The sequence below is a fragment of the Corticium candelabrum genome, chromosome 15, assembly GCF_963422355.1.
Source record: "Corticium candelabrum chromosome 15, ooCorCand1.1, whole genome shotgun sequence".
NCBI classification, from domain to species: Eukaryota; Metazoa; Porifera; class Homoscleromorpha; order Homosclerophorida; family Plakinidae; genus Corticium; species Corticium candelabrum.
Window position 1 is genome coordinate 1,599,594 of NC_085099.1, and position 23,900 is coordinate 1,623,493.

A 23,900-nucleotide genomic window follows, 5' to 3' on the forward strand; every position below is an offset into this window, starting at 1 on the left:
TTGAAGCTCTACTAGTGTAGAAACATGCTGTCTAAGTTAATAAATCAATCACTTCCACCAACTAACTTAAAGGGGCACAGTCCAGATGTTGCGCACAGGGTAGCCTTAGAGTCCATCTTGAGTAATGTATACATTTTTCATGTTCATCAAAATAAAGAATCTTTGAAAAACGCATCTAGATTATGATACAGTAGTACATTTTCCCGTATTCTCACAAAAGAAAAAGATTCAAACGCTTTGCAGCTTGCAGTTTGACTAGCAGTAGCAACAAAACCTTGGCTTTCTATACTTTGCTAAAGTGATACGGTCGAATATAATAGTTAGGAGTTACAAAACAAAGTTTATCTGTTTTCACATTCGCCTATTAGTGTGTGAGTTTCGGTTTAGATCCTGCACGTGACAAGAAGTGAAATGTCATGTCAACGACGTCTGCAAGAAGCCAGCATGGACTGATGCAAGAAAGCACGGAGGCACAAGACGAGAGTGATTGGCAAGACAGGACTGGCAAAATGACTTGATAGAGAGTATAAAGCACCCACTGGTCTAGATCCTCAATGAAGTTTTTAGAAAGGTCCTGCTGCATCCAAAGAGGCTTTTTTAGCAAGAATTTTTAGCAAGACCTCATCCCATACTTGACCTTTGACTCTGGCTATTGGAGTAGGGTAATACTCAAGCAAGTACGGTATCATTTTAATCAAGTTTGCAGCTATTGGAGTAGACTCACGTTTTAAAGTCATCTAATGCATAACATTGAATTAGAGGCCACTTTTCAATCAGCATGTTATTGAATGATGACGTGTCGTCTGCTCCGTATGGAATTCCGATTTTCTTGATTCCGTTAGTCATTTGAATGAACTTGCGAATTTTAAACTCTTCTAACAGATCCTCGTCACTACACTGAAGATAAATACGAGTAAAAGTGTAAAATGAAGCATTGCAATACCAATTTTTATGTAATTATATATGAAAGACACACACACACACACACACACACACACACACACACACACACACACACACACACACACACACACAGTGACACACACACACACACACACACACACACACACACACACACACACACACACACAGTGACACACACACACACACACACACACACACACACACACACACACACACACACACACACACACACCAGGGTTGTCCCCAGGATTTTTGTAAGGCATGGCGGAAATTCTTATGACCACACCCCACACAATTTTTTAACATAACGCATTTTAATCTAGAAGCCAATCAAACTTGCTTGACAGTCTTATTAGAGATAGTATATATAGACCTCTATATACCCAGTGTTCTACTGATGTGTACCAAACCTAAAACTTATTTTGTTCTCATTTGTTGCAACGCTTTTGGACAATTTCTACCGGGAATCAGATGCCATTACCTTTTAAAAGAAAAGAAAACACCTTCTAAAGTTTACAACAGTACGCTTTTTTACCACTACACTTGTCAAAGCAGCATTCGATAGACATGACTGTACTAACTAACGATCCTGGATGCAACGTGTCACCATCGATGACACTGACGCCAAGGGCTTGCCTTACAATAAAGGCTGTGTAAATTGCTCCGTTCTTTTCCAGTTCGTCGGCGCAGTTTCTTCGAATATCACTAACTGTTGGCACTTGCAAACATTTTTCGGTTGCAGCCAATGCCACTTTCAAGGCATGAAAGAGGCAGTTGCCATCGCCACTGACACAAACGAGAATTAACTGTGATGGAGCATCATGGGGAAGTAGACTGGCAGCTACGTTGTTTTTCAGTAATGGAGCACTCATTTTCGCCAAACTAATCTACCGTGTGCACATTCTCACAATGACTTACCACAATCATTGTGCTAAAAAGAGTAGGGGTTTTGGTCAAGGATTAATATGACACACACATTGCAGTATATCACAACTTGGAATACGCGTCAAACTAAAAAGTCCGTTAAAACCTGTGAGAAATTTTCAGAGCTCAAACAATAGATATTTGATTCGCATAATCAGTCGAGAACACGTGATTGGGAGGGGCAACATATCTACAGACTGCTACCTACTCCGCTACAATGACACGCCTTAGATTCGCCTAGATGCTCCCAACAAAATAGCAACAAGAATCAACCTTGTTGTGCTAGTCATTGTTATCATTTTTTCAGTCTCTACGGAGAATCTTGTCGCAGTTCTGACAAGTCTTCCTCATTTATTTCTATTGTTAACCTGTTCATTGTTAGTTCTCTAAAGCCATCTAATATTCTGCAGTAGCTACACCCCAAATTAGAAACATTTAGTGATGCTAGAGGGGAAACTGCAGTTGCTAATGACGCAATTGTGGGCGGTGCATGACAACCACTGTTGCTTTTTGAGTACAGTTAAACCTCCCTTATCCGGACCTCTCACTTACGGACACCTCCGTATACCGGACACTGAGCTAAAACCGAACGCATGCGCAGTGACCAACACGTGCTCTATGACGTCCAAGAAATCACGGAAACGGTCAGTTATTACTCTAGAGAAGAAGTTGGAGTTAATTAGTGAATTGGAAAAGGGGCAATCATTTCAACTAGTCTCTCAGCATTATAACATTCCGAAGTCAACGTTGGCTGACATCTGGAAAAGCAGAGACAAGATTTCACGCCATGTGTCAGGTAGTGAAATTCCAGACGTTGCAAAGAAGCGTCGAGTTGTAAAAGAGCCGCAGTTTGAGAAGATCGACGAGGCACGCAATAGAATTCTCAGTTACGGACAATTCTAATATCCGGACAGCTACCGGTCCCGAAGTGTCCGGATAAGGGAAGTTTGACGGTACTTGTATTGCAATCAAGTTCATACCATATGGCAGTCATCCCCCTAATTGGTCTTACCATCCCACCAAACATCCCAGGCCCTCTAAGCAAAGAATTAAAATAATAAGCAAAGAAGTAGTTGCTTGCCTCAAACAACTTTGCAAATTTTTAAAATACAAAGTTCGTTGTCTTCATAGCTACACAAGAGAACAGACTCAAAGAACAACTGTTACAGAGACAGCTACTTAAATTAGTGTATGGTGATTCTAAAAGAATGCAAGTAAACATTTAGCTTATCTGCTTATGTCAAAACGAGGCCATTTCAGGACGGCGCTTTACACATCACAATGCCAAACTTGACAGTTTTTGGGTTAAATAATCATAACTACATTACATGTACCCCATCTCTATTTACCGGTTGTCTCCACCTGCTTTCGGTACATACTTGTACGTGCTCAGAATCTCGAGATCTACAAATTTTTCCACACCGCGCAAAATGTGTGAACAAACTCTAGAGTAGCCACTGCCTACTCAGTAAAGCACGACGGGCCTGTACCAAGCGGGAGCCAAGGCACGGCAGAGCACCATGCCTTTTGTATGCTGGGGACAACCCTGCACACACACACACACACACACACACACACACACAGTGACACACACACACACACACACACACACACACACACACACACACACACACAGTGACACACACACACACACACACACACACACACACACACACACACACACACACACACACATAGTGACACACACACACACACACACACACACACACACACACACACACACACACACACACACACACACACACACACACACAGTGACACACACACACACAGTGACACACACACACACACACACACACACACACACACACACACACACACACACAATAGTGACACACACACACACACACACACACACACACACACACACACACACACACACACACACACACACACACACACACACACACACATACACACCACAAAATACACATCTAAGCACCTCATCTTTTGGCAAACAGTGTAATTGCAAACCTCTCCAGTTGGCAACAACAGGCAACAAACTCGGAAAGTTCCACGCGTTACAATACAAATGCACACAATCACGTCCAATCAACAGAACGACATCCTCCATCTTTTCATCCGTAAAACCAAGGCTGCAACAAACACACGCATCACGACCGACAAACCAACACCAATCGTAACCATAGCAACTAAACTTGTCTAATAAAATAAATTAGTTTATTTCTTTTCACCTCAAGTCAGTGAGTTGGTGTCCTGTCAGACCGAACAGTAGGTAGTTCACTAACCGACGAGTTGCTTCGTTCGACTCGCTGTCGACCCCCAGCACAAGTAGCAAAGCATCAACATCCCGCCAAATGCGCACCAATCTCTGAATGGCGCCAAGGCGCGTGCAGCTGATGATACAAATTGAGATAGAATAGACTCTGCAACGAAAAAAATCAAAGGATACCTGTGCGTTGCTGTGTAAATTGGAGCTGAAGCAGATTTTGGTCGTGAATGGTATCCTAGCGCCGCTGCCATGTTCAGATTCCAACAGGAAAGTGATGAATGAATTATTAAGGCTCCCGGATGTTGCGAGCCAACTACCTTTAACGCGCACTACTTGTAACAGTAAGACCTATACCTTGACCTATACCTTGACCTATACTACATAGCTATATAGGCAATCGATTTTAAAATTTTGGTATAATTTTTAATAATTTTATTATAAATAAATTATAATATATATAGTTAAACAAAATTTAATAAAATTTAATTTTGGCAGCATATTTGTAATTTATAATAAAATTTAATAAAATTGTAGCTTATTATGATTTATTATTCTATATTATTACATTATGTGAAAATATTATATTAAAATATATATTATAATTTACAATAAAATTACAAAAAAATTTAAATTAAAAGAATAATTTTTAGCAGTAAATTTGTAATCTATAATACAATTTAATAAAATTATATTTTATTATAATTTATTATTTAAAATTTAATTTAAGCAATCAATTTGTAAATTTTATAAAATTATTGTTTATTATAAAATTATTATTTATTATTAAATAAAATTTAATTTAAGCAATAAATTTGTAAATTAATAAAATTATAGTTTATTATAATTTATTATTTAAGATTAAATTTAAACAATAAATTTGTAAATTTAATAAAATTATAGTTTATTATAATTTATTATTTAAGATTTAATTCAAACAATAAATTTGTAAATTTAATAAAATTATAGTTTATTATAATTTATTATTTAAAATTTAATTTGAGCAATAAATTTGTAAATTTAATAAAATTATTTATTATATAATTATTATTTATTATTAAATAAAATTTAATTTAAGCAATAAATTTGTAAATTAATAAAATTATAGTTTATTATAATTTATTATTAATTAAACAATAAATTTGTAAATTTAATAAAATTATAGTTTATTATAATTTATTATTTAAAATTTAATTTGAGCAATAAATTTGTAAATTTAATAAAATTATTTATTATATAATTATTATTCATTATTAAATAAAATTTAATTTAAGCAATAAATTTGTAAATTAATAAAATTATAGTTTATTATAATTTATTATTAATTAAACAATAAATTTGTAAATTTAATAAAATTATAGTTTATTATAATTTATTATTTAAAATTTAATTTGAGCAATAAATTTGTAAATTTAATAAAATTATTTATTATATAATTATTATTTATTATTAAATAAAATTTAATTTTTATGCAATAAATTTGTGAACGTGTTATTGATGCACTACCTTTGCATAAATACCAAGACCAGTACACCGCAAAATTCATCAAATGTGTATTCTTATAAATCTCTTTTCAATATCATTTACATTTTTTCAGCTCAAACTAAAAGTGCACTTGCCAGAAGTCGACTACTACAGCGTCTACTTCATACACTAAGCTACCAATCTAAGCTCGAGCGTTCGGTTGTAAATCGTGGACTGTGTTCGGAGTAAAACTGTGAGAACCAACGTCGATGCTTGGCAATGAGATTGTCTTCTTTCACTAGCAGTGGCTTGGATCGATACGTCTTGTTGTTCCAAACCGTAACGTCTCTCTCCAGTTGGATACTCTCAGCCCACAACATGATCTTGCCGACGATGGTTGGGATTGTGTTCTCGATGTAGATTTGGTGGTTGATTCGCTGCACCATTGGTTCAATTGGAGTCAAGCCTTGGATTAGTACGCCACGACCGAGTGGGCAGACGAAAGGTAATTGTACAATTCCAGGGCCAATCTAGAATAGTCGGACACTTTGATAACACATGCAACAATAACAGATGCACGCACACACACACACACACACACACACACACACACACACACACACACACACACACACACAGATGCACATGCACTCACGCACACATGCAAGCGCAGACACATACACACACACACACACACACACACACACACACACACACACACACACACACACACACACACACACACACACCTGTTTGGCTTGAAAATCCAAGTTAAGAAACGGTATCGATAATCCTAGAAAAGTCGTTGTGGCTTTAAGGTTTAAAAGAGAGCAGTGCTTCTCTGGGGCATCACACGGTGCCCACGATGCATCCCACTTGTGACTGGCAAATGCCCATTTCCATGTCTGAAACGTCGTGAGGTTGGCGCCCGAGAAAACAACCGGACCGTGAAGGTGATTCAAATGAGCAATATCGGCAATGTTTTCGGGAACTTCCTAATATGTACAAACTGCAATGACTGATGAAGACAACAATAAGGCCACTCCAAGAAATATATTAGTTTCTAGTCCGCGGTTCTTTACAACTTGAAGGGGCAGGCAGTTATTATGTATGTGTGCTATTATGCTCCTCCTTTGATGGGCAAGTGGGTGCCCACCAACCCAGCAGGGTACATGTTTCTGTGTAGTCCACACGGCGATCAATGACTAGCCAATTTGATATAGATTGCAGGCATTATGGTGACCGCAAGCTCGGACAGCATGCCTAATGGATATCAATGACCACCAGAAAGCACTGAACGTTGTCAACAGACCATTCACAAGACCACAGAAACTCCCCAACAACAGAAACGAGTCATAGTCTCATGGATAAAGCTAGAGAAACACGAGAAAGAAAGACAAACAAGTTTCATAATTTACTATCGTCACTGGAGTTTGAACGCCAAAACCATGCTACGCCCACAGTCCCACCAAATAAGTTTCAATCGTATATTAAGTAATTAATTCTGAAAACAAAATGGGTATGCAGCATTTTAAGTCCATTTCAAGTAGGCAATAATGAAATAAAGTTGAAGTATTTTGCACAATTTTTATAATTTATTTGGACTTGCAGCACTCTAAAAACACAGGATAGTAGCCAGTAATTACTGCGTATGCGCAAAAATAATTTTCCTTGATCTGAGGCAAAGAATTGTGCAGGCAGCAACTAGAGATTAATTAACTCTTGGAGTGGCCCTAAACGCTTATTTCTCACTTCGATGTGACTGTTGATCATGTGTTCAGTCATGCCAGCACATCTCCACCTTCCGTCGGAAATTTCCACAACTTCCTCTGGCATCCAATTCGGTTCATTACCCTCTGCATGATACCACACATACACACTACCATTCATTTCAACAACAGTATGCGCCTCCGTCTTGGCAAACTCCGGCACTTTGTCGGCATATGGAATTCTAACACACTTGCCATCGTTCCCACGAAACGACCAACCGTGGAAAGGGCATTCCAAACAATTGCCCAACACGCGTCCACCACAACCAAGGTTAGCGCCAAGATGCGGACAATACGCATCCAATGCATACACGTGACCATCCTCTCCTCTAAACACAGCCAACTGCATGCCCAACACGGTCACACTCTTTGCGCATCCTCGCTCTAGCTGACACGAATGCAGCACGCAGAACCATCCGTTCGGATACACGGGCGGCACGTCTCCGCGTTTGCGCCGTCGCACGACCTGCGCCGTCCACACCTCTCTCGAGACTGGCTTCTCACTGTGTTGAATGTATCCCGTATCTACCATGCTCTTCACTAGATGCAGAGGCTTGAATAAGAGTACAAACAACTTGTGCGTTATCAGTAAGAGCAGAGCCAAGCGGGCGCAAGAAACCCACGTGCTCCAATTGGTCAAAACTGACAAGAGTGCCTCCGAAATGTCGCTTTTAGTACAGATCAAACGGTTAATCTCGTGCGGCAAGCTAAAATATGGCGTGAAGATAGGAGAAGCTGCAATGCAGCAGCACACTGACAAGATGAATAGCGATATTACGGCCATACGACTGCCAAACACACCGCTCGACAAATTATCGCATCTCGTGTGGTAATAGATTGGGTTTTCCGTGGCGCGTATTAGTCGGACATGCGCAGTAGAACATCACGTGATGTATGAGATAATTTGTACTGTACGCCTGTTACTGTATTCTTTGTGCTTGAGTCGAGTCTAAAAGTATAATACCTTAATCCACGGCTACTAAAGTTAGCCTACCGTTGTCGAAGATGCGTTCGTTACGTCACGACGAGAGGGCCGGGGTGTCGAGGAATTATGTAGACACAATCTAGACAAGCTTGAGACGGGGTAGCCTACGTAATATATTCATTAACAGATCTAGATATAATAATTTTATTACCGACGCGTGAACACGTTTGTTTTGCCACTGTAGCGACGCAACCGTAAAACACGTGACCAAATAGATGTCCCGTATATTTAAATGGTGGCGCTGCCGAGGGTAGAAGGTTGCACTGTAGTAGTATAATGGTTCTTCATACGGTGTATGTTCTACCTCTAAGCTAAATTTTATCCGTCATTAGCCGTAAAGGCATCGCTAATGGTTTTTGGACCAGTACGGAAGCCATAGGTGCGTGTTGTTATTAATGAATACCTACGGGCTACTCACTTTAGCCTCGCGTAACCAGACTCTCCATACACGCGGCGGGAGAGTCTGGCTACGCTACAGTGGAAACGGCTCCTAGTGACAACCCTTCTGAATGAAAGCACTAGAGTGCTAAAACCTCGCTGTTAGCGTACTGGCGCACTTGCTATGTAGTTAGTATGACTAGCGTGAGAAAGCGGCTGATACCACGTGAGCTTGTCGACATTCGATACCTCTTGAAAGCACGCGAAGACGTCACATCAATACCAACAATAACAACGAGCACATGCGCTGCATTCCATTGCTCATTCGTCGCGCACGCGCTGAATGCCATTTGTCCGGGTAGATGTTGCCATGGCAACTTAACACGTACATGGTATTTTCCCTTTGCTCAACAACTTTAGTGATTCAAGACTAACATACAGCGTGATATCACTGACGCGTACACACAGAGTCAGAAAGAGTATGATCACAAATGCAAATTAAATTTTATCAAAGTAGCAAATTCAATTATTATACGCATGCGCATCTAGTCACTTACTGTCACCAAGATAAAACATCTAAAATGACAACACAGCAATGCAAACCTATCATTGCAGTAAGCAGTACAATCGATAGACACACACACACACAGCAAGCACTCTACCAGCAACTGCCAACATACAATCTCGTGTGGCCTACCAATCTAAGCTCAAGCGTTCGGTTGTAAATCGTGGACTGTGCTCGGAGTAAAACTGTGAGAACCAACGTCGATGCTTAGCAATGAGATGGTCTTCTCTCGCAAGTAGTGGCTTGGACCGAAACGTCTTGTTGTTCCAAATTGTAATGTCTCTCTCCACTTGGATGCTTTCAACCCACAACAGGAACTTGCCGATGAAAGTTGGGACTGAATTCTCGATGTAAATCTCGTGGGTGACGCGCTGCACCATGGGCTCAATGGGAGTCAAACCCTGGACAATTACGCCACGACCAAATGGACTGACGAATGGCAAATGCACGATTCCGGGACCGATCTATAAACGTGGTCAGACATGCAATACACAAATGCAGTCTTACCCACACGTAGACAAACACACACGTGCACACACGTACGCATGCACACACACACAATAACAAACAAACACACACATACACATGCACATACGCACGTGCACACACACACACACACACATGCACATACGCACGTGCACACACACACACACACCCACGTGCACACACAAAACACACACACACACACACACACACACACACACACACACACACACACACACACACACACACAAAACACACGTGCATGCGCCTGTACACACACACACACACACACACACACACACACACACACACACACACACACACAAACACACACACACAAACACACACACACACACACACACACACACACACACACACACACACACACACACACACAAGTTCTTAGACCTGCTTCGCTTGGAAATCAAATCTAAGAAATGGTATTGCTCGTCCTAGAAATGTCATTGACGCTTTCAGGTGTAAAAGAGAGCAGTGTTTGTCTGGAGCATCGCATGGTGCCCATGTAGCATCCCACTTGTGTTTAGCAAAAGCCCATTTCCAAGTTTGAAATGTACTGAGGTTGGCACCCGACAGAAAGATTGGAGCATGGAGATGATTCAGATGAGGAATGTCAGCAATATTTTCAGGAATTTCCTGTGAAACATAACCTCAGAGACAGAAAACAGGCAGACAAACAGACCGACATACAGACAGACAGACAGACAGAGAGACAAATAGACAGACAAATAGACAAAAAGACAGACAGACAGACAGACAAATAGACAGACAGACAAATAGACAGATTGTTATATTAGAACACTTACTCTACCAATAACAATTGCTAACTTTACATATGCATAACAATAACAGTCAATGAACAAAATGTTGAGCATCTTTATCATACAGAAAATCATCAAAATTGCACTGAGACAACTTCGACACCTTTTTAAAAATCACACGAGAGTTGAGAGTTGCAAGACTGTACAACTACACAGTTGCTTTCTCCATCTATCTCTAAAGTCTGTTTCGTTGCTCTTTCCATTTGCATCTTTTGAAATTTTTGAGATCTTATCGAGATAGTCTTCAGCCATAGGGCCCCAAAAGCCAAAGTGTTCAAAAACCAGTGGAATACATGTTGTATCAGATCCTGCTATAGACTGCTGTTGACCATATTTTGTCATTTTGCGTTTTTCTCTCAACTCAGCTGCATAACCTGATATTTTGGCAGCTGATTGTACCATGTCACAAGAATGTAGATAAGCAAGTGAAATGTCCAGGTCTTTTCAAGTGTAACAGACAGATAGCCAGCCAGCCAGCCAGCCAGCCAAACAAACAGACAGACACAGAAAGGCATGCACCCAATATTATTAGCTAACAACAGTAATGTTCCATACTTCAATATGACAGTTGATGGTGTGTTCAGTCATGCCAGCACATCTCCACCTTTCATCGGAAATTTCCACAACTTCCTCTGGCATCCAATTCGGCTCAATACCCTCTGCATGATACCACACATACACACTACCATTCATTTCAACAACAGTATGCGCCTCCGTCTTGGCAAACTCCGGCACTTTGTCGGCATATGGAATTCTAACACACTTGCCATCGTTCCCACTAAACGACCAACCGTGGAAAGGGCATTCCAAACAATTGCCCAACACGCGTCCACCACAACCAAGATTAGCACCAAGATGCGGACAATACGCATCCAACGCATACACCTGACCATCTTCACCTCGAAAGACAGCCAGCTGCATGCCCAACACGGTCACACTCTTGGCGTCTCCTTTCTTCAGTTGACGCGAGTGCAGCACGCTGAACCATCCGTTCGGATACACGGGCGGCACGTCTCCTCGTCTGCGCCGTCGCACTACTTGCCCCGCCCACGCCTCGCCAGAGAGTGGCCTCTCAGTGTGTTGAATGTAGCCCGTTTCTGCCATATTTTTCACAACGTACAGAGGCGTGAACAATATTAGAAGCAATTTGTACGCTAGAAGCAACAGTAGAGCGAAACGGGCGCAAGAAACCCACGTACTCCAACCGGTCAAAACTGACAGCATCATTTCCATAACGTCAGTTTCGTTCGGAAACGAAAAGAAATTGTCGTGCGGCAGGCTGATGTAGGGCGCAAAAATGGGAGAAGCGGCAATAAACACGCAAACGGCAAAGAAGAGAGACTCCGGCACAGCCATGCTGAACTCGGCGTCGACCGTGAGTCACTACTCTAGCTGTCAGGGTCAACGGAAAGTTGACACGTGATTAGTCACGTGCAAGAAACCGGAGTTATCACGTGAGCATGCGCATAAACTAACCTCTCGACCAAATCAGATCACTTCCTTGTACACCGTACCGTTACCGAGCAGCAAGAGGGACGTTACACGGTCTCACAGTCGTATGTCTCTCCCTCAAGACCTTAGTCCAACGCATCCCAATCAGAATCTGGGAAACCCTTGTCGAAATGGGTACGTGAAAGGGCCATTTCTGGCTCACGAAATACTCAGTTGATGCTATCTATGCTTTAGTTGTGGATTTCATGGCAACCCGGAATGGAATGGCTACTGTTCCAAGTGCTACAGAGAATTGGTAGTTCAGGGCACTGACGCTGGTATGAAGTCTCTGCGAGCTGGTAGTCCTAGAGGAGGGAGTGATGGTAGGGGAAGAGCAGAAACTATTGCCGTGGATCGTCCGGCATCTTTGCAGTTTTCTAAGTTTGAATCAAAGAAGAAAACACAGGCAACGACTAAGAAGTAGGATGTGTGCGTTGTGTGTGTGTGTGTGTGTGTGTGTGTGTGTGTGTGTGTGTGTGTGTGTGTGTGTGTGTGTGTGTGTGTATCTGTGTGTGTGTTTGTGTGTGTGTTTGTATGTGTGTTTGTGTTTGTTGATTTTTGTTGACTTTAGAGCTAAAGTCTCGCAGTTCTTCAAGAGAAACTCAAAACCCACTGACGCGACTGAAGGAAGCAGTGATGTCAGTGTCAAGGGTAGTAGTAGTGAAAGCACAATGGGTACGTTGCTGTTTGTAGAATGAGACGAGGTTGAAATGACCAAAATAATATTGAGGCTTTGTTTGTCTTGTGTGTGTGTGTGTGTGTGTGTGTGTGTGTGTGTGTGTGTGTGTGTGTGTGCGTGTGTGTGCATCCATGTATTTCATAAGGTACATGTGTTTACATACATGGTGGCAATTCTAATGTATTAACTCACGCAGTTACGTATTTTTTGGATTTCTAGTTTTACCTGATTTCCAAGATTTCCTGAAAAGTTTAAAGAAACCTGCAGCCCAAGACATCAACTCTCAACTAAAAAGGTAACACGTCATCTCATTCCTCTTCTCCAATGTTCCTTGTCAGAAACTCTACCGCACGTGTAGGTTTACCACCGATATTATCAATCATTCGCCTCGACCAATCAGTGACAATCAGCATGCAACAAGAAAATTCTACTCCGAAATGTTTCAGAGACTACAGCTATCAACGCCATTCAAAGGAATGTCAGAAGACCAGCTAGACACTGCGATGGATCATATTGAGAAATACATAATGACCAGACTTCATGGACTGTAAGGAAATTACAACTCTTTGTTGGTGGATATTGAATTCGGTTTCAGTTTCCGAGTGAAACTGAATTTGTGAAAATGAAATTGGCTGACTAGAACTGATCAGGGAATTATGTGAATTCTTGCATAACAGTTATATACAGGAAAGGGCTTGAACAATTTGTGTTGAAGGAGATTTCAATTGAAAATGTTTTGTGTGTGTGTGTGTGTGTGTGTGTGTGTGTGTGTGTGTGTTCGTCTGTGTGTGTGTGTCTGTGTGTGTGTCTGTGTGTGTGTCTGTGTGTGTGTGTGTGTGTGTGTGTGTGTGTGTGTGTGTGTGTGTGTTTCTGTATGTGTGTGCGCGTGTGTGCGCGCACGCGCATGTATGTTGATCATCAACTCACTCTTGCATTCTTTCAAGGTTGTTCTGTCCGAATGACACAGACGACGAGCAAAGAGACTGCACTCTTCAACTAACAATGAGAAAGCTCCGATGGCTAAAAGTGTCTCACTTAGGACTAGACGTCAAACTCGAATCCTTGTCACACAACATGAAACAATCCGTAAAAGATGCTCAGAAAGGTAGGAACATGTTGATCGCTTGACACACCACACGAACTAACCGATATCGGTGATTCAGAACTGGTAGCAATCGATACCAAGCGGTCACCACAAGACAAGCTGAAGTCGGTCGTGAAATGCAGCAAACATATTTTTGGTACGTTTTCCGTCCTGTCACTAAGCGTTTATATTGGACATTTATTTACACGAGAGGCGGTGCCACACAAGTGCCACGCCTCTCAGCTCTTCTTGCCTGTTAAACCTCCTACCAAAAACGCTCGGTTTTAATGCGTTTTGTTGCGTACTTGCAGAGGTTCTCTATGCATGGAACAATGGACCAGCTGGAGTCGATCAGTACTTGCCGATGCTCATCTATGTGATCGTACAAGCCGTGCCGCCACGTCTTCATTCGAATATAGAGTAAGCAATGTCAGCAATCGATGCAACGATTGTCAATATAAAATATAAAAATAAAAATAAAAATTATTGAATATGATAATGTAACGGGTCACTGCATACGCTGCTACTCGTTCTTTCAATTTTCTTTGTCTGATGCACTGAAATTATTTGAGAGAACGGATGAGCGTTTGATTTCTGTTACTTCGAATTCGGTGATCAGTTTATATGTACACTTACGTCCGCTTTCTTGTTGGCAAAGCAATTTCTAATATGCTGCACTTAAAATTTTCTAGGTTTGAAAAAAATATTAAAATTTAAAATTTTGATTTTTTGAAAGATTAAGATTTGAAAATTTAATGCAAATTGTAAAAAATAGAAGCATAAAATAAAAATTGAAATAAATAAATTTATGAAATTTAAATTTTGAAATTTAAAATGGCCAAAAGAACCACTGACTGTAACGGTATAAAGATAACAGTATTGGTATGTACTATAGATGTGGTTGTGTTATGAATTTTTCGTTGCAGTATTTACCTGCGTTATTGGTGTAGGTATATCCAGAGGTTTGCTAATCCCGTCAGGTTGTCTTCCGGAGAGTCGAGCTACTACTTCACCAACCTGGTTTGCGACATACGCGACATTACAACGGACACTGAAATATAACACGTTGCTTACGTTTTGTGTTAGTGCGGTGCGGTGTCCTTCATCAAAAGCATCAGTGCAGAAGCTCTCCACATGACGCAAGATGAATTTGATGGGTATGTTGTCGGTGTCTCGTTTAGCAACAGGTATTGTTGTAATTCAATTGTGTTCGTTTGCGTAGGTATTTGGCAAGCAATGAGTTGCTAGACAGCCCGGATGGAAGTTGTGATGAGATAATGGAGACTGACAATGATCCGTTGACTGTGATGAAGATAGAGCTAGAGAAGTGTGGGCTGGATCTACCAACTGATGAGGAGTTGATGCCGAGTGATGATGATATTTTGGTTCCTGATGTTGAACAGTTTGAACCTTTGAGAATTATGAGGGTATGGACACCAAGACATATGTTGAAGCTACGAGCAGACAAGGCAGAGAGAAGCAGACAGACAAAGAAACGGACGGACAGATAGACAGACAGACAGACAGGTAAAAACAGTCAAATAGACGGACAGACAGACATTGCATGCAACCTAAGTTGATAATTTTTTAGAGACCCGTGTGGGTCTAATTGATATATAATGGACTTTCATATCTATAGCTTGTAATAGTTCATATGTATGAAATATAAAGATTTGACAGACAGACAGACAGACAGACAGATGGACAGATAAAACAGGCAAATAGACAGACAGACAGACATATTTAAATAGAAAACATGTGTTGACAGACAGACAGATAGACAGACAGAGACAGACAGACAGATAAAACAGGCAAATAGACAGACAGACAGACAATAACACACACACACACACACACACACACACACACACACACACACACACACACACACACACACACACACACACACACACACACACACACACACCACGTGACATTTTTCATTTAATGTCTGTCTGTCTATTTCAATGGATAGACAGACAGACAGACATTAATGGAAAATATATGTTGACAGACAGGCATACAGAGAAATAGACACGCACAACACAAACAGAAACAATCACGTGACACACACACACACACACACACACACACACACACACACACACACACACACACACACACACACTACGTGACAGACAGACAGACAGACAGACAGACACTATGCGCACACAAGTGGCCAACCAGATAGCTAGATATACATACTAAACTCCCATGTCATTGTGTATTTGTGTAGTCAAGCAATCAGGCAATGATCGAATTGAGTAAGAAACTTGAAGAACTACGTAATCGTGCATTAGCTCTTCAAGACGAAGTGGAAGCATTTCGGCAAAGTCTTGCAGCAGAAGTAGCAAAGATTTTGAATTACAAGAAAGAGCCGAATGAACAAAAACTTGAACAAAGTCCACAACCGATCGCAACTCAAGTCTAATGTAGCATCAGTATACATGTAAAGTAGACAGAAACATTAAGTTAACTAATGAAATATTTTGGTAAACGACAGTGCATATAGATCGTACAAAGAACTGAACTGTTTCTACATAAATCTTTGTGTACTTGTTACCTTAACAGGCTTGATCAATACTAATATGTCCTGGAGGGATAGTTATGTGCAATGAACGTATTTGTGTGAGATGTGTCGGTGACCGGTCATTGTCTAGGATCCCAGTTCCAATCGTAAATATACGATTTAAAAAACATCGTATATAAGCATGGACTGTAACTATTACAACATATAGTTGGTCGTCCCTTAACATTGAACCGGGGGACGAAAGTTCTAACCTTATAAGCATACTAAATGATGACCCTATCCAAACAATAAATATAATGTACCTATATCTTTATGGTATGTAGAAAAAACTGAACCAATGTTGATAACTTTGAAGGCTTTAGTTTGCCATTAACTTAATCTCCAACTTAGGTATTATAAAAAAATCCCCCTTGGTTAATTTGTTGTTGTGTACAAAATTTTATAAAATGTATAAATAATATTAATTAATAATTAATCATATACATTACTGTTGCTCCCCCCCTCCGGTTAGCTAACACGTTAATTTGTTTTATAACAGGAGTACAGGGCTCAAACCCGTATTATAGGAACCAAGATCCAATGTTTTACCCATTAAACTAACTCCCAAGCCCCCCTTTGTAGAAACAAGGGGGTTACATGAGTGTGTCAAGCAGGTGGGGAAGTATTGGCCCATTCTAAAGATGGGTGATAATCATTATCTATTACTCATCCCACAAATTTTATTTTTGGGCGTAAGTATTATGGACTACGTATATAAATCCTACAACAGCAACAATTGAAATTGTTGAACCCAAAGAACTTATTAAATTCCATCCTGCATAACTATCCGGATAATCTGAATAACGTCTAGGTAACCCTGCCAACCCTAAAAAATGTTGAGGAAAGAAAGTTAAATTAACCCCTATAAACATTAATCAGAAATGAATTTTTCCATAAACCTCATTATAACAATATCCTGAAATTTTTCCAAATCTATAATAAAACCTCCAAATATGGCAAAAACTGCCCCCATGGATAATACATAATGAAAATGTGCCACAATATAATAAGTATCGTGTAACACTATCTATTTTGAGTACACTGAAAGCACCACTCGAGCTACAAGCAGCTACCAGCATCGTTACAGACAGACAGACAGACACTATGCACACACAAGTGGCCAACCAGATAGCTAGATGTACATACTAAACTGCCATGTCATTGTGTTTTTGTGTAGTCGAGCAATCAGGCAATGATCAAATATCAGCCATTTCAATTTTGTATACACATAAACACACACATTTAGAGTTGAAATCTGTAAGTAGTCTTTGTGATCAAACGAGACTCGGTACTCGTGCAATTCCTCACACTGGAGCATTGCACCGGGCAACCCCAAACCCTAAACTTGGCCTAACCATGTCTAGAGAGGAATTCATGATTGCTATTAGGGTATTTCTTGGTCTCTTCCCTCCTCCATCGAATGTCTCTCCAGTGTTCTTGTGGGCACATTTTTTATGTCTTTGGAGATCGTATGCATCTACACTAGGTTGTGGAAACCGAAGTCTTAGGATGTACTCTTTCATTATATTTCCTTTCTGAAAAATATATAAATATATAAAAAGGATATGTGTTATCTGTATTATATACAAATATATTATAAATATTAACAAATAAATTAACCAATAAATTAACAAATGTATTACAAATAAATTAACAAATGTATTAACAAATATATTAACAAATAAATTAACAAATAAATTAACAAATGTATTAACAAATATATTAACAAATAAATTAACAAATAAATTAACAAATGTATTAACAAATAAATTAACAAATATATTAACAAATAAATTAATAAATGTATTAACAAATATATTAACAAATAAATTAACAAATAAATTAACAAATGTATTAACAAATATATTAACAAATAAATTAACAAATAAATTAACAAATGTATTAACAAATAAATTAACAAATATATTAACAAATAAATTAACAAATGTATTAACAAATATATTAACAAATAAATTAACAAATAAATTAACAAATAAATTAACAAATATATTAACAATATATAAATATATAAATTAATAAATAATGAAATAAATAAATTAATTAATAAACAAATAAATAAAACCCAAGGTCTCAAAAACTGAACGTCGTAGTGGCAGAAAACTTCAAACATCCCGGCGACTTGTATCATCCTGATTTTTATAATTAGAAGGACGTCCTGCCTTTTCGACATTTTCAGTGAGGAACTCATACAGCCTAGTCACATACCTAAATGTCATTTCAAATCCTGGATCAGCTGCAGAGGCTGGAGATATTAGAGAAAGGTTGGTTATTAGGCTAAGGCTAAGTCTGGTTTAGAAACACTGAAAATAATAGCATCTCGTTCAGCTATACTGTTCATAATACAACTCTTAGCATAGCTGTTAATTAATTAATAATTTAATGAGCAAATATCAGTATTAAAGATTATGGCAACATAAATGCCAGCATTCTATTCTCAACAGGTTTTTGATAAACACTTTGTTCTGTTGGACACTTGGAGTTTGCATTGTGTTGTTATATTTGCTCAAAATATCGTAGATGTACATATATTGAAGGAGCCACATTGCAAACCAGATGCAACGCTTGAACATTTCATTTCAATTCAATGAATCCTACACATGTGCATGCAACATCATTTCTCCAATAGTTTACGGTCACACGAATCCCACAAACAATCAAGGATGCTCACCAGTAATGGTAGACTAGTAATCTTGTGTAGATGTATATAGCTACTCACCTCATCCAGAAGCCAGACGAGCAGAAAACCCAACCAAACTTTAGACAAACGTTTGTAGGTTATGGTGGCGATCGGCCACAAAACATTTTATGGATGATGGTGGACTTCGACAATCAAAATGTCAGGTTGATGGGTTTCAGTATAATGAAAAAAGGCTTACTAAGGCTCCATATCATGATTCTCTTTGGACTGGATTTTTAAGTTAAGAATGACGAACACGATGTGAGTAAACACATTTTTCATCAAACGTAAGATTGTGAACCAGTCACATAACAACACTACTTCTTCTTAGCGACACCAACAGTTCGTCCTTTCCTTCCGGTTGTCTTCGTGTGCTGACCGCGAACACGAACACTAAAAACCAGACAACCTCAGTATACTGCCAATACAACAAGACACAGCCAAACAGACAGGCACACGACTGGTAGTTAGTCGAAGATGCGATAATCACACTGACCCCCAGTAATGTCTCAAGCCCCTGTGAGCTCGGATCTTCTTCAGTCTCTCGAGATCTTCACGCAGCTTATTGTCTAGGTAGTTTGATAACACTTGCGAGTACTTGCCATCCTTGATGTCCTTCTGTCTGTTGAGAAACCACTTGGGTACTTTGTACTGCAGTGGGTTCTGCATTATCGTCATTACACGATCCACCTACACATCAAGCAAGGAAATCTACAATCAATAATTTAGAGTGCTGCTAAGGTAAGACTATGTTGATATACGGCTTATTTATCTCACGATACAAAGGCTTTAAGAAGACTCAGAGTCACACCTGTCTATGAACGCGACTACAAAGCTGGTCACCATAAACAGATAACCATTGCAGAGGTAATGTTTTGTCTTGATTCACTTGAGGATGAAAAGAATGATCTAAAAATTAAACCTTTTCATGTGCACATTTTCTAAATTGCGAATATCAAGCTGTTGCTGACTGAAGTCGTTTCAGTCCTGTTTACACAAAACACTTGCAAGCAGGCCAGCCCATGCTGGCTCGGTATTTCTAGCCGGTAGTACATTGTGTAAACGCATAGTGTGCTGAAAAACGAGCCTTGCATGCTCATTTGGTACAAATGGTGTGGAGTGAGACGGAAACTCTCTGTCTTATCCGATTGTGGAGTGACCAAGATGTGCAAGAAACAAATCTTTTGAACTCCGTTGCTGCACAGTCGCCTGGCGATAGACCTACATACGTCTCATACGAATAGTACGATGTCACGTCTAAGTCCTACACCTTTCTCGATATGACTGTTGTAAAACCATACAGAAAAAAACGCGAGCAGCTTGGCTTCTGTCCACTGCAAACGTGAGCTATATCAATCTCAAGTAACTTACATGTGAGACGCCCACTAAAAGCATTGGCTCACTTCTACAGAGTGTGTCGTGTAAACGCTGGCTAGAATGCTGGGCTGGCACAAACTGGCGTAGCTCAGCTCACTATGTGTGCTTGTGTAAACGGGGTATTAACAAAGTGTTGGAACTCCAACAAAATTGTTCTCATCGTACCGTGACGACAGACTCCTAATGTAAAGGCCTGTCCACACTGGCAACTGGATAGCGATAAATCCAATCCACATTGTGAGGTGGTTTCGATCGCAATCGGTTGAATCCAATTAGAAATAGTGGGTGTTACCTCCACGTACGCTACACATGTAGTCAGAACATCTAACACTCCTCACTCGTCTCTGTTCTTGCTCACCTTACGTCGCTGTATCAACGCATTCCACAAGCAAAGAAGTCACACGTACACATCGGTCATCAGTCACGTGATATCAAAAATGAGGCGGAGGTAGCGTTTTCAAAGTGCAGTGTGGACGCTCGCTTTCCTGATCGGATCGCAATCCATTCTGGTCTAGTGTAGACAGGGCTTAAGACCAGAGGTTAGGATTTCCAGTTTTAAAATACAAAGGAGACCTAACCAAACTTCAAAATTTTAGCCTCCTAACCTGACCAAACAACCAAAGCAACTTAACGCATTTCCCAAAAATTCTAGATTTTTCAACCTACTGTAGCAAGCTATCACCATCTTGTGTAGAAGTTAGCTGCCTGTTTGTCTGTCTTATCCCTTACAGACCCTTGAAATTACGCATACAACCTCGACCATGTCCATAGTGGCACCCAAACATGCAGAAGTACAGAACCATATGCATCATGTACGACCTTGCCACAAGATGGCGGAGAATACGGGTACTGCAGGAACCCCTTATATCAGTTTCACATGTAAATAACATTGCATGGCAAAGAGATGACGCCAAAAACTTTATCAGTTTAAATTGACATTCTCTACGAACTTGATAACAATCTTAACCTCATCTTCACTCAGTTCTCCGGCCCGTTTTGTCATATCAACATCTGCCTTCTTGCATATCATGTTCGCATAACGACGACCGACACCCTGAAAGAAAACGCACCGTCATATCATGTCTGTGCCGTAGAAGACTTATACGTCTAAGCAACCGCTCTAGGAGACTCACTTTGATGGCAGTGAAGCCGAACATGACTTTCTGGTTGCCGTCGATGTTCGTGTTCATAACACGCAAGATGTGCTGAAACTTTTCCGGCAATACCAGCGACTAGAGAAAACCGAAATTAAATCTCAAAGCAAAGCACGATTCGCACAGAAAAGACAGATCGCGCTCACCATGTTGAACACTTCGAATGCTATTGCGCACGCGTAGTGCATAGTTCTTCGTATCTAATCAAAATGGCTGATGATTTTGGGTTCGGCAGTCCAGTTGTAGATGACGACTTGAATCCGGCTCTTCAAGACTTTTTACAGCGTGAGCAAGGCCAATTGGCTGAACTGGGAGAGGACGATCTGGGTTTCAGCGACCAACCGTCACTCCCTCTGAATGTGAGGCGATATTTGTATATTGAAGAACGATTGGAGACACTTTGCTGTGTTTTCTTGGTAAACAGGAAGGCATAGTGCCGATTTCTGGACTTGCAGACTTCGATGAACCAGCAGTAAGTGTGATGTCAAGTAACCACGTGACTACAAATGTGTCTGTCTGTCTGTCTGTCTGTCTGTCTGTCTGTCAGTGGTAGTATATTTTCATAAATGAAGTTAGATACAATAGCAAGCAAAGGCTAAGTACAGTTTACTTTGTCCAACTGCTAACAACACGCAAATTAGGTAAAGTAAACAGAAGAAATGAATCCAAAGAAGAGCAAGAGATGGTGACAACAGAATCCGAGAAGACACACTAGGCCACGAGGGCAAGGTAAGGCTGCGATAGTCCCAGATGCTGAAGTCACAAGATGAACGACAAGACGAAGAGGAAGACGAGATGATGACGACAGAATCCGGAGAAAACGCACTATCTGACTGACTGACTGACTGTCTGTCTGTCTGTCTGTCTGACTGATTGTCAGTCTTACTTTTGGTAAAGACTGCTGTGTGATTAATTAATTATCTATAATGTGTATACAGTGTGTATGAGTTGATATCCTGTATTGCCTTCCCTGCAGTCTGATGATTATCATGACCAGTATGCTGCTATTGCTCAAGTGGACGTTCTTACCTCAGAACCCGAGTGCATCAGAAAGTGGCGCGAGCAACAGACACAGCTCTTGGCCGAAAAGGATGCCGAGGCAGAGGCAGAGCAGGAGAAGTGGATGGCACAAGCCAAAGATGATCTCGATGAGTGGTATGCAAAACACGAAGAACACATAGCCCAGATGAAGGAAACCAACCGGTGAGAATGTATTTAAAGTAGATGGAATTTAGATGAAGGCACCGTTTAGCTGGTGTGAGACATGGCATGTGTTTGACTCATTACCAAACTAAGGTGCAAAACTATAGAGCTGATGATAACTACCAGCATCCATGCACTGCTTGGATGATTGGCTTTAACTTGAGCAAACATTCACACACACACACACACGCACACACACACACACACACACACACACACAGTGACACACACACACACACACACACACACACACACACACACACACACACACACACACACACACACATACACACACACACACACACACACACACACACACACACACACACACCACCGTTTAGTATCAATAGTATGCCACTCTGTATGACCGAAATCCTATCTCATTATCACAGCTGTATTGTATGTTTATTATGTGCAGTCACGATCTACACTCTGTTGTTGTTTGGTAGAAATACTGAAGCCGCTTTTATTGAAGAGCGTGACAGCACCGCTGAAGGGCAAGAGTGGGAGCGTGTGGCTCGAATCTGCGAGTTTAATCCCAAAAATAACAAGAGCACGAAGGACGCGTCTCGTCTTCGAAGCATTCTACTGCATCTCAAGCAGGAAGGTCTCGTTCGTTGATTAGTGTGACAATAGACTACGATTTTGCTTGCTGTTGTTGGTGTCATTCTAACGTTTTCGTTTTGTTTTCACGATGTGTGCACTTTAAGGAATAAATGTGCCATTGTGAGTGTTTCTCTAGCCATCCTGCCATGCTACCAATTCACTTTTTGGTTACAAGAGCCTCTAGGGCCAGGTTAATTGACAGTTACTATACACTTACTAAAATGTGACTCTAGAACCATCAGTCACTGTGCACTTGCTACGATGTAAGTCTAGGACCATCAGTCACTAGCTCTAAGTAATTGCTGTACTTGGTATCCATCCATTCATATTTACACACTTACATACAGAGCTAGCCATTGATATCTATTCAAACAAGTGGTCAAGAGGTGAAAATCCAAATTGGACACCTTCTGTACTTGGTATCCATCCATTCATACTTTAGTACATACAGAGCTAG

General features: G+C 40.3%; 6 protein-coding genes across 6 annotated transcripts in view; 2 read left to right on the plus strand and 4 right to left on the minus strand.

Annotated features, from left to right (window-relative positions):
* Positions 1 to 4,355, minus strand: part of LOC134191311 (dynein axonemal assembly factor 9-like) — a 17,823-nt gene extending 13,468 nt beyond the window's left edge. Inside the window, exons 1-4 of the mRNA XM_062659915.1 lie at positions 4,283 to 4,355; positions 4,065 to 4,226; positions 3,812 to 3,965; positions 725 to 897 (exon numbers count right to left, since the gene is read on the minus strand). Coding sequence (XP_062515899.1) covers positions 725 to 897; positions 3,812 to 3,965; positions 4,065 to 4,226; positions 4,283 to 4,353 — 560 coding nt within the window. The 5' untranslated portion in view covers positions 4,354 to 4,355. The remainder of the gene's footprint in view (positions 1 to 724; positions 898 to 3,811; positions 3,966 to 4,064; positions 4,227 to 4,282) is intronic.
* A 1,281-nt stretch (positions 4,356 to 5,636) lies between these two features.
* On the minus strand, positions 5,637 to 8,143 carry LOC134191131 (cholesterol 7-desaturase nvd-like). The gene is made up of 3 exons (XM_062659709.1): positions 7,316 to 8,143; positions 6,313 to 6,558; positions 5,637 to 6,093 (listed from the first exon to the last, which is right to left on the minus strand). The coding sequence occupies exons 1-3, from the start codon at positions 8,114 to 8,116 to the stop codon at positions 5,758 to 5,760; spliced, it is 1,383 nt and encodes a 460-aa protein (XP_062515693.1). The 5' UTR covers positions 8,117 to 8,143; the 3' UTR covers positions 5,637 to 5,757.
* A 1,032-nt stretch (positions 8,144 to 9,175) lies between these two features.
* On the minus strand, positions 9,176 to 11,977 carry LOC134190548 (cholesterol 7-desaturase nvd-like). Its single transcript, XM_062659000.1, has 3 exons — positions 11,138 to 11,977; positions 10,152 to 10,397; positions 9,176 to 9,724 (listed from the first exon to the last, which is right to left on the minus strand). Exons 1-3 carry the CDS (start codon positions 11,936 to 11,938, stop codon positions 9,389 to 9,391), a joined length of 1,383 nt encoding a protein of 460 aa, XP_062514984.1. The 5' UTR covers positions 11,939 to 11,977; the 3' UTR covers positions 9,176 to 9,388.
* An 89-nt stretch (positions 11,978 to 12,066) lies between these two features.
* Positions 12,067 to 16,484, plus strand: LOC134190547 (rab5 GDP/GTP exchange factor-like). The gene is made up of 12 exons (XM_062658999.1): positions 12,067 to 12,208; positions 12,269 to 12,493; positions 12,645 to 12,748; positions 12,972 to 13,047; positions 13,111 to 13,299; positions 13,697 to 13,857; positions 13,916 to 13,993; positions 14,148 to 14,256; positions 14,787 to 14,856; positions 14,923 to 14,993; positions 15,059 to 15,263; positions 16,073 to 16,484. Exons 1-12 carry the CDS (start codon positions 12,141 to 12,143, stop codon positions 16,265 to 16,267), a joined length of 1,551 nt encoding a protein of 516 aa, XP_062514983.1. The 5' UTR covers positions 12,067 to 12,140; the 3' UTR covers positions 16,268 to 16,484.
* A 2,830-nt stretch (positions 16,485 to 19,314) lies between these two features.
* LOC134191148 (small ribosomal subunit protein uS13) lies at positions 19,315 to 21,813 on the minus strand. The gene is made up of 5 exons (XM_062659729.1): positions 21,781 to 21,813; positions 21,614 to 21,712; positions 21,448 to 21,534; positions 19,600 to 19,793; positions 19,315 to 19,496 (listed from the first exon to the last, which is right to left on the minus strand). The coding sequence occupies exons 1-5, from the start codon at positions 21,781 to 21,783 to the stop codon at positions 19,421 to 19,423; spliced, it is 459 nt and encodes a 152-aa protein (XP_062515713.1). The 5' UTR covers positions 21,784 to 21,813; the 3' UTR covers positions 19,315 to 19,420.
* A 1-nt stretch (position 21,814) lies between these two features.
* On the plus strand, positions 21,815 to 23,572 carry LOC134191147 (clathrin light chain B-like). Its single transcript, XM_062659728.1, has 4 exons — positions 21,815 to 21,993; positions 22,059 to 22,106; positions 22,611 to 22,837; positions 23,287 to 23,572. The coding sequence occupies exons 1-4, from the start codon at positions 21,844 to 21,846 to the stop codon at positions 23,456 to 23,458; spliced, it is 597 nt and encodes a 198-aa protein (XP_062515712.1). The 5' UTR covers positions 21,815 to 21,843; the 3' UTR covers positions 23,459 to 23,572.
* Positions 23,573 to 23,900: the final 328 nt, after the last annotated feature.